This window comes from Brienomyrus brachyistius, chromosome 18, assembly GCF_023856365.1.
Source record: "Brienomyrus brachyistius isolate T26 chromosome 18, BBRACH_0.4, whole genome shotgun sequence".
NCBI lineage: Eukaryota > Metazoa > Chordata > Actinopteri > Osteoglossiformes > Mormyridae > Brienomyrus > Brienomyrus brachyistius.
Genome location: NC_064550.1, coordinates 9,393,327 through 9,404,113, shown reverse-complemented (window position 1 = coordinate 9,404,113; position 10,787 = coordinate 9,393,327). Strand labels below are relative to the sequence as shown.

At 45.7% G+C, this 10,787-nt stretch overlaps 1 protein-coding gene across 2 annotated transcripts in view; it reads right to left on the bottom strand.

Annotated features, from left to right (window-relative positions):
• Positions 1–1,055: 1,055 nt before the first annotated feature.
• ddx10 (DEAD (Asp-Glu-Ala-Asp) box polypeptide 10) overlaps positions 1,056–10,787 on the bottom strand; it is a 100,155-nt gene continuing 90,423 nt past the window's right edge. For both annotated transcript variants that reach the window (XM_048982973.1, XM_048982974.1), the window contains one exon: positions 1,056–1,816. In XM_048982973.1, the coding sequence (XP_048838930.1) occupies positions 1,621–1,816 (196 nt within the window). In that variant the 3' untranslated portion in view covers positions 1,056–1,620. The remainder of the gene's footprint in view (positions 1,817–10,787) is intronic.

The following is a 10,787-nucleotide window of genomic DNA, read 5'->3' as shown; positions in this document are numbered from 1 at the left end:
GGCTGCTGCAGTGTTATGGAGTGGGGTGTAGTGAGGTGCGGCATGGTATGAGATGTGGTGTGGTATGGTGTGCGGTATGGAGTGTGGTGTGGTGTGTGGTGCAGTATGGTGTCTTGTATGGTATGGAGTATGGTGTGGGGTGGAGTGTAGTGAGGTGCGGTATGGTATGAGATGTGGTGTGGTATGGAGTGTGGTATGGAGTATGGTGTGGGGTGGAGTGTAGTGAGGTGCGGTATGGTATGAGATGTGGTGTGGTATGGTGTGCGGTATGGAGTATGGTGTGGTGTGTGGTGCAGTATGGTGTCTTGTATGGTATGGAGTATGGTGTGGGGTGGAGTGTAGTGAGGTGCGGTATGGTATGAGATGTGGTGTGGTATGGAGTGTGGTGTGTGGTATGGAGTATGGTGTGGTATGGAGTGTGGTGTGGTGTGTGGTATGGAGTGTGGTGTGGTGTGCCCCTTCACCACCATAGCTACAGTGTGGTGAGTGTCCTGGTGCAGAATGACTGCTGTGACATCATCCAGGTGGGGGCTACACAGTGGGGGTGGTTGAAGTGGCTCCCCATTGCTTCTGCAAAGTGCTCTAGGTGTCTTCAAAAGCGCTGTATTAACATTCATTCATTCACAGTACATAAATGCCAGATGACACTTTATATCTTACATTCAGGATAGTTTCTGCACTCCAGTCTTGCAGAAGGTCCAAAATCAGTTTTTCTACAGATAGAACCCTCTTGTGGTGCTCGATATATATATGGCTTGTTATTTAAAAAAAAAAGAAAGAAAAAAAGCACTTTATGGATGAAACAGAAAGCAAAAAATGTCAGTGGTGTGTGAATCATCGGGGGGGGGGGGGGGATGGAGCCCAAGCGATTATTGACATTCATGGCTTAACAATCCCATGACTTTTGACACAATAATTACCCACATACATATTCTTTATATTTCCAACATAAGCTTCACTTACAAACTCTTGGAATAATATCTGCAACGGCGCTTTCTGCTCGGAAAAGCACACCATACAGGCTGCTTCAATTAAAACCCACTCCATTAAAAAGATGAAATATGATAGACGTTTATTATCGATAAGCAGTCAACAGGAATGAAGAGACAGTGGAGCACACATTTGCAATAATTAACATATCTGATAGTCTGTTCGAAGAAGATTTCAAATGTAAACTTGCAAATATAAGCCTGTATCACAAGAGCTATAATGCATGGAACAAATTGGCTGGAAACAAAGGATAGACCCTTGGCATAAAAAGGCCACAGATAACGTATCCTAAGCTCTGCTGCCTGTTTATCTGCTCTGGGGACTTTTATCAGGCAGTGGCAGCACATTTCTCACTATACCTGCCTGCAGTTATGATTCATTAACACCATAGCAACCACAGAGCGATAGAGACAGAGGTCGGCGCCTAAATGTGCCCCTGCAGAGTCAACGAGAGGAGCAGCCTGCCAGCTTGCGATCGCTCAGCCACCGAGCCAAACGACGTGCCGCCCGTCACTCCTAGTGGTTCACGAGTGACCATAACCAGCAGGCCAGTTCGGAGCCCCCATAACCTGGGATTCTTTAAAAACAGAACCAACATTGAACTGAAACCGAAAGGCATCTCGGAATCTTCTAGTTTCGCTGTCCCAGTAGATGAAGGACCAGCTCCTCGTCCTCGACCAGGGAGAGGCCGGTGTCCAGGGTCTCCAGCTCGCCCCTGTCTCGCCGTTTGGTTCTCTTCCTGGGCGCTGGGGCCTCCTCTTCATCCGATTCACTGGAGCTGTCAGCGGGACGGCTCCTCTTCCTCACTCCGTCACTGGAGGAAACACTGTACGCATCACAAAGACAGAAACTCAGTCATACATCCATGAGGTGAAGTGGCCCCTGGGAAATGAAGTAAATACAAACCGAGCTCCAGGGGCCTAAATCATGAAGTAGGATTTCAGGCTTAGCCGGATAACTTCTTGGATTTAATGTACGCAAACAAAAATAAATCCCATTTAAATGAAGCTATCTTAAATCTGGCTGAGCAAGAAGCCCTGCTTTGTGATACAGGTCCCAGTCGTTCCTGCTGAAGACTAATCAGGAACCTTTACAATCAACCCCACTTACTGAACCAGGTTTAGTTTAATATAGACTGAGGTGGAAAGTTCAGGTTCCAAGGTACCAAGCAGTTGAGTATTCTTTGTTTGTGACCCTTTATACTCGACTGGTTGGTTGAAACAAAACTTTGGCCTGGATTTGTACTTTCTGGACCTGAACGTTACACCTCTGCTCCTGAGCTATTTAGGCTTTACACCTCTGCACCTGAGCAGAGCGAGACAGGGACAGATCTTCATATGCGAGAGCCTTTTGACAGTCTGAGACGTACAACTTCGCTGTCCGTCTTTCAAAGGGTTCTGAGGTCACCCCACGCGGTTACACGACGACGAGTCCCCAATCCGCATCGTCTCCGTGCAGCTGTACGGCGCGGTGCTCCCTGGGGCCGGCCTCAGATGACCGTGACCCTATTATTTACACGTGGTTACTAAAAATATAAGGATTTAATGGAACCTAGAAGGACACAGGCGAATGTGGCACGAGAAAAGGACACAAGAGTCGCTAACTTTTCCCAGATGTATTTAAGGACGAAGTGAAAGGTTGTTAATGTCAGTGCATGGAGAGTTTACACAAACTTAAGAGAAAAGACGCCCCTCCAGAATGTTTCTGAACTTCACGTTTATCGTTACGCAACCTTCTCATTTCACCAATTCAGAGCCACCTCACTGTGACTCACTGCGTTCGGCGTGTTAGCGTTTCACACAGCCGACCTTTTCCTGTAATTGCGCCCATGGCAGCAGGTAAAATAAGCGCATGCGAAGTATACCTTTTTTATGTCATTAATCACGATCGCAGGACGCCCACATCCCTCTCTCTCAAAGTCTGTTACCGACCACGCCACACAAAGCCCGGTTAGAAGGGAGGTCGTTACGCCGAGGATGGGAGGCTGTTATGCCGGGGGTGGGGTTAAGTTAGCGGTGATTGTTTTGTTACCTTTGGCTGTGATATATTTTAATGACAGAGAAAGCCCCTTAATTTCCTCAAAGACAAAACACATGTAACTGGGAAGAATCACTGCAAATACGAAAAGCAACTTGTATTCATACCTGTGTCTCTACCAGGGATGCTGGAACAAAGAAAAATGCCAGCCGGTTTAAGTCCGACAGCAAACCTCTGATTAACCGGGTCGAATTTCAGAATTCCAGCACGTTAAGGTTTATGTTCTCCTCCCAGAGGTATTTAAGGATGGCTTAATAGGTCATCAGTTTGACTGCAAATAAATGCTTTATATACGCACACACACACACAGACACAGACGCACACACAGACACAGACGCACACACACACGCAGACACACGCACACACACACACACAGCCATCTTCTAAATTAAAACTATCCTTTAAGACACACTTGCCAAACTTACTGAACTACAACAAAACAGGAAAAAATAAACGCAGACACACGGCCACCTAAAAGCCCCCAAGGTGGGTGACAAACAACGGGCCACATTCTCTGTTCCACGGGGGGGGAGGGGGGGGCAGTGAGTGGCTCAGCGGGTTAGGATATCGTGCCTGTCATGCTTGTTGGTTCAATGCCCAGGGTTTGCCCAATTACTCGGCTCCCCATATTGATACTACAAAAATACAAAGCTTGCGATTTAAAAAAAATTGCTTTCCTACATACAGACCCATCACCTACACATTTTGAGATCTGTTCTCCCTCCCTCCCTCCCTCCCTCCATCCCTCCATTCATCCATCCATCCATCCATCCGCTGTAGCTTCATACTGTTATGGACTTATCTACACAGAGAGAGGTAATCAGGCAGTGTTTAGGATGAACCCAAGACTGAATCGGTGTTGCGTGACATCGGCTGCTGCAGGCCAAAGTTGCCCAATGAGCAAAGGCCCAACTCCGACTCTACTACAATCATAAACTCTCAGTAGTCTCACAGAGTAACCGGGAGCATTTGTTAATGCCTGTTTCCGTGGCAATAGCTCTGGGGGGAAGCCGTCAGGCGGCTCAGCCCATCATTTCCATAAATACTTTAATCCATCTCCACAGCAAATGCGCAACACTGATTAAAACCACAGCACAGAAAGGAATGTCATTTAATGCCGTTCACTCACTGTGGCCAACAGGAAGCCGGAATGAAGGTAAACAAATACCTTAAAGCATTAAATTCCTACAAAAGGTTATGATTAATACTGTTTACGGCGATTGCGTAATAACAGGGATTCTCTGTCCGCTGAAGCACATTTTTATCTTTGTGGGCCATTTGTCCTGCAGCTGATAAAACAAAAGAACAGCTGATTCTGAGCCTTCAGAGTCCAGGGAGAGTAGATTAATTTCAGCATCACACTGCTAAGACCATCACACCAAAAATGTCTTGGACAAGAGGCTACGGACAATCGCTATGCATATTGCTCTAAACCAACCCCCATCTTGCATCTCTGGATGCACTCGAACTGCGAGGTCTGAATGAAAATGCATTACTCGGAAGTTTCTTACCATTCCATAGCCAGACCATTATTCATATTACAGTCTGTCTGCATATCACTTGCAGACACTGACTAAAAGCTTCTCTGCCAAAATAGTAAGGAATGTTAAATGATACTATTTAAGATTCGTACACGTCTGAGGCACTGGGAACACAGGGACAAATACAGCAATGGAAAAAGTTAAGGGATGACTATATTTTTTTAACAACCCTGCATTTTCAAATCCTGCTTTAATCCTGGTTCTGCTGGCTGAAGGCTACGCTGTGCAGCAGGCTGCTCCCAGGCTCAAAGTTTCTAAGACAGCAGTACACAAGAATAAGGTGAAGCAGGAGACACTGGGAACAACCAGAAACCAGCCAGGTACAGAGCAGAAGCGACTCTCTAATGCCAGATGAGCGTTGACTTATCCGACAATCGTAGGATGACATCAAGTGACCTTCGAATGGAACGGGGAACATTAAGTGCAGGTGTGAAGTGCACTGGTAGGACAGTTCGTATCAGGCTCCCAGAAGCAGGACTGAAGTTCCATAAAGCAAGTAAGAAGCCCATCAATGAGAAGCAGGGAAGAACCAGGCTGGAGTTTGCAAAAAAAAAAAAAAAGATAAATAATAATATACATATATATCCATCCATCCATCCATTTTCCAAACCGCTTATCCTACTGGGTTGCGGAGGGTCCGGAGCCGATCCCGGAAGCAATGGGCACGAGGCAGGGAACAACCCAGGATGGGGGGCCAGCCCATCGCAGTGTGTGTGTGTGTGTGTGTGTGTGTGTGTGTGTATATATATATATATATATGCATGAAAAAAAAAATATATAAGTGAAACAAAAACTGCTGTGGTCGCTTACATTTTTTCACGCCTGTAGATAAGTGGCTACGTAGTAAGTCTAACAACAAACAACAAAAAGTGATCAGCTAGGGGTGTGGTCCAAAGGAGGAGGAACCTAGCCCAGGGGCATGGGTGGTTCTGGGCGGTCTTGGCCCCCCCCCCCATTCAGCGTTCTCAGTGAGCGATGTGGTACGATAAAACGATTCTGTCAGACAGGTGTATCTGTGCATGCTTAGATCAATCAGAGGGGAGTGTCGTCTTCAATTGGTCTTAGTGATGCCACAGGACATTTAAAAACAAATATGTAGGTGAGTCTGGAGTGTGATTTTGTCACCAAGTGCCTTGTTATGGCTCTGGCCCACCTGGCTTTCTCCTGACCCCCCCCCGGTAAGATTCCTGGCTCCGCTGTCAGGGTGGACTGAGTACCAGCCTTCTGAACGCCCATCTACGATGCCAGCTCCTCGCCCGCTGCCAATGTCACAGTTGCCATCGTTCCTCATAAAATATCAGCAAGTTGAACAGGCGTCATCAGTGAAGTTTGCCCCCAACTAAGAAAATCTCAGTGTTCAAAAAGCAAAAGAATATTTTATTGTTGCTTTAACAGCCTTACGTGGGCTTGCAGCTCCTTTATACTTTGTTCTCCATCTCCCAATCCAGCTTTAGTTCCTACTTATCACCTTTATTACATTTTCAGGTAATTCCCAAAATGGTCACCATTTAAAGATGCTAAATATATTGAAAGGAGTTGTGCTTTGTTCGGTAACGAATCAGCACCCCATCATATACAGAGTCATGTATAAAAATATTCAACACTCCATTGCCATGGATAAAAGGACAGATTTTGATGTATTTGGAGTGGGCTGAGGGCAGGGTTGTTGGGGTTAGGAAAACATTCTTAACCAAAATGCATATCAGAGCTAACTCTCTGAATAGTAACTATATTCCATTTCCACAAAAATCAAGCATCGTCAAATAATGCACGAGCTAAAAAAAACAATACAAAGACATACCAAGCTGCAGCACATTCTGGTAATATTACTTCAGCACAGAGACTAAGAGATGCAGATGAGGAACAGGAAGTCAGCAAAGCTCTTCTAGATCTGTGGTAATGACATCACTACAGAAAAACACATTCAAACCACGTGCGGTCTGATAAACCGCAATACAGTCCTGAGAAATGATGGCGGAGAAGGGGAGACAGATCTGAGGTCAAAATTTAAATCAGTGTGATACCAATTGGCGATAATGAGCTGAGACAAAGACTTGATATGACTGAAGATCCTGCTCTGCAAATTCTATGCAGAATTTGAGGCATCGTGAGCGGGAACGCAGTACTGATCTGAAATGTGACCCGGGTTTATACTCCCTTCTTTTAGCGGAATGATCTTCGCTTTGCACGTCGTCTGCTGATGTGAACAGCAGTCTCATGAGCTTCTTACTTCGTTGTGTCGCTCTTGCTCCAGTTCTGCTTACACTCGTACCCGGACAGTCACTGGAAGCTCAGGCGAGTTGCACTTATGTCTAGTCGGCTTCTAGAAAGCTGCATGTTCGTAATGCGTTATTTCACTTCTCCCATGATAGGCGACCGGCGGCCTTGAATACCAGACTCAAAGAGTACTAATATAATATCTGATTCCTCTTCAAAAACAAGGAGACATTGGGCCCGTTTACTACTTTAAGATGCGTCTTGACTGAGTGGATCATATGCGGACAGCTGAGACACGTCGCCGTTTACCGCAGTGTCATTACGTGTCTCTAAGACATCCACTGAACACTTGCATTCAGATTTCATTATTACCGCATGCACAGGTATTCTGACGTCCTTGTTGTGGACGCGTCCAGGACACATTAGCTTTTACACTACAAAACATAAGTGGTCAAATGCTTCCCAGACCACCTCAGCAAGCTGTGTGAGTGATTGGATGGTGATGCGTCTTGGTTTACACTTGTATTTAATGCTGTCTACGTGTGATCTGACCGTCCAAGATGCATTTTAAAACCAAGTGTGAACAGGGTCAATAAGACCACAATGGACACAAGCAGCAATCAAAAAAGCAACAGCGTGAAGAATCTAAACGCAGGCATATTTCCTGTGCGATGACCTCCATTTGCCTTAATACTCCTCTTCTGCTGCACTGTGATGTCCCCGCCATGGGGCACATACTTCACGCGTCTTAATGTCATTAATTAGTTCAGCTGTGACTGCAGCAGCATCTACCATTCTGACTGACAGCTGAAGAACATCAATTTCTTAAAAGACGTCAAAGAATGTTAGTGGCACATTAAGCTTCACGGGAGAATACGGCACCATTATTTCAAAGCAGATCTCTGCTTACGTTAAAGCTGTAGCGAAAAGGAATTCCGAAGACAAGTATCACATCAGCTAGTCAGAGGGATTACAGCGGGAAGTCATGATGGAAAAAAACAGAAACATGAGTGATACAAGCTCTATAAATGCAACCATAAGGACAATTTGTCCTTAATAGAATAGCACTTTTCAGAAAGTGGTTCAAAATGGGTTAAATTCACTTATACCACAGCTTTGGCAAATATCATGTGGGTGCTGATTACTTCCTTGCAACCACACGGGTAGATCTGGCAGCCTAACAATTATATATTAATGCATTTTAATGTTTTATTAAATATTTTAATACATATAAAAACCTGTGTGACTTTTTACTCAGATCTAATCAGTGACTCGTATCAGCATAATTTTCTAAAGGCAAGCGCATGTCCGCTGATGGTTTCTGTGGTAACTTAACGGACTTGCCGCTCCCACGGAGCATCCTGACCGGGCGTTCTATCCTTACAGGGATTATACTTTTAAGAGAGCATTGGGACATTATTAAATGCGGACTCAAATAATTTTCTTCTGAAAAATGAACTGTGACTAGTTTATTACTTATTTTCTGTTTGTTAGCTGTGGTAATAGCGGAATAAAGCACTTTGAGGCGCGTAGTTATATGAAGATAATCAACTCCTAGTTGTGATTTTCGTATAACCGCAAACCTCAATGTGGTTTATCCATTAGATATTAAATGTGTCATTACAAAACTTCCATATTATTACTACAAGCATTCCGTCCTCAGTGTAACTGATGTACTTGTTACTCATTGCTGTGAAATCTTCCAGTCCATTTATAAAAACTTAGTTATGGCGTATTTGCTTAAAGTAATTAAAAAGCAAGCCTTTGCTCAATATATGCAAATTGGTTTGCAGATAACATTTCCTGAACTACGGTTTATGTCGTGATCTTAATAACCAGAGCGGCGCTGGTCCCTCTTACCGGCTCGAGACGCCATACCCGAAGAATGATTATCAGTCGCGCCATCGTGAATGGAGGCGCTCAACGCATGGCTGCCTCCCCGCCACCCCCCGTGAGAGCAATAGCGGTGGCAGGAAATGAGGCAAAGGGTTTGGCCCCCAAAGGCGGGGGGATATTTATCTTATACACTTTTCATCGATGTAGGCCGGAGAGGCACATCCCGGCCAAAACTGCGATAACTGTGATATGAAGAAACTGCTTTACGCTCGTTTGCCAGGTGATTGGCTGAAGCAGAAACCCGATACAATGGTGACAACAGAACCTCAGGGCACCAGAAGAAAGTCCCAAGAGTCTGGCTGCCAAAAGATAGCTTTAAATCGCATGCCTGTTGGAGGGGGGATCCACCCTTTCATTAAACGCTTTTAATGTCTGAATTTGACCAGTTGCCCCATGGTGATGCCAACAGCCTGCACGGTGCAGCATAACCCCAGCAGAAAGATATTTACAGAAATACAGTCAACTGTGAATCTGACACAAACTGCTTGATGTCATTAGCAGCTATGACTTAGCACATGGAAATACGCTTGGGGTATGCAGAGAAAAAAGGAGTTTAGTTTGAAGTTCTCCATGTCGCCTTCAGCACTGAAGAAAGTCAAGTCAAGACTAGTCAGTTAACTGACTTAGAATGGGTTTTAAGGTCATGAAGTGACCATCCACAAGGCCGATTTGTTTTATAAATTGTTCTCTGTTGAATAAGTACTATGGTTGACTGGCAATGGCTGATTAGAACCTAGACGTCTCAAGACACCAGACAGTGAAGAGTCAGATCTGATCTGCCATGGGGAAATCAGGACCAAGAAAACGATAGGGCATGAAAACGATAGGGCAAGAAACTCAGGATAGACCTTGGATTTCCAAGTAAATGCTGCAGCCGCACACAGCCGGCCTGTGACTGATGTAATGAAAGCCAACGCTCTGCTTGTCTTCGGCTGAAGCACTGCTTAGACCTTGCAAGACCAGGGCCACGTGCATGAAAGCACCATGATAAAACATCATTTTATCAAAACACCATTCCGACCGGGTTCTCGTGGAGACATTTGGAGACTCTCTGTATCTTCCAGTGACAATGAGCACCATGTGAAAGATCGCTAACGCAAAACCGTTTCATTTACGCCTGAAAAATTTTCGGTTTAATGAGATTTGAAGCGCTGCGTGCTTCATCTTTAATGACCCAATCAAAGAAAAATAAAGTTTTATTCAGGGCAAGAGGACCAGCAGACCGAAAGGCCTGTCAGTCAGGGTGCGGTCACCAGTCAGCCACGGGTGACATGAGGCGTCCATAGCAAAGCCATCACATGTGTTTCACAGACATTCTGAAGCTAAGTGGACGACACCAAACAGGCACAGATATGCAGGCTACATTTAACTTGTAAGAGCCCCTCTGGGGAACACACGGTGTTTTCTCTCTTTGAACGCCCTCTGGTGACCTCACAGCTGGCGTGCACCCCGAGGCGCTATCACAGACATGCCGCTACATTACCTGTTAGCCGAAAATACTCCACTGTCTGACTGGAGCTCATAAATCCCTGCATTATAAACACTACCATTCCATACCTCAGTACCGTCCTGAGGTCCCGCAGCAGGACACGAAAGAAGGCAGGAAGACGGGAGGACAGAAAGGAGGGAAGATGGGAAGGCAAGAAAATGGGACGATCGGAAGATGGGAAGGGAGGAAGATGGGAAAATAGGAAGGAAGGTGGGAAGACAGGAAGGTGGAAAGATGGGAAAATAGGAAAGTGGGAAGACAGGAGGGCAGGACAAGAAGACGTAAACGCAGTCACTTTAACCTGACAAATGCAAAGAGACCTGTCAACTGAGGAGGATCTGGGAGCAGCGGCCCGAACGCAGGGCTCCTGAGTCATCTGTGTGTATGTGGGCACTCAGTCTGGAGAAAGAGGGGCAATTCGCATGGGGGGGCGGAGGGACTGGCTCCTCAGGCTGTGCCTTAGGGCTATAAAGCCAGGAAATGCGATGGCAGCAGAGGAGCAATAAAGGAGTGTGATGGAGCGCCAGCGGGACACGAACAACGGGGGGGGGGCACGAGAGACTGTTATGAAACAAGACAGGGGGTGAGGGGGCTGATGGTCGGCACGGCAACCGGAT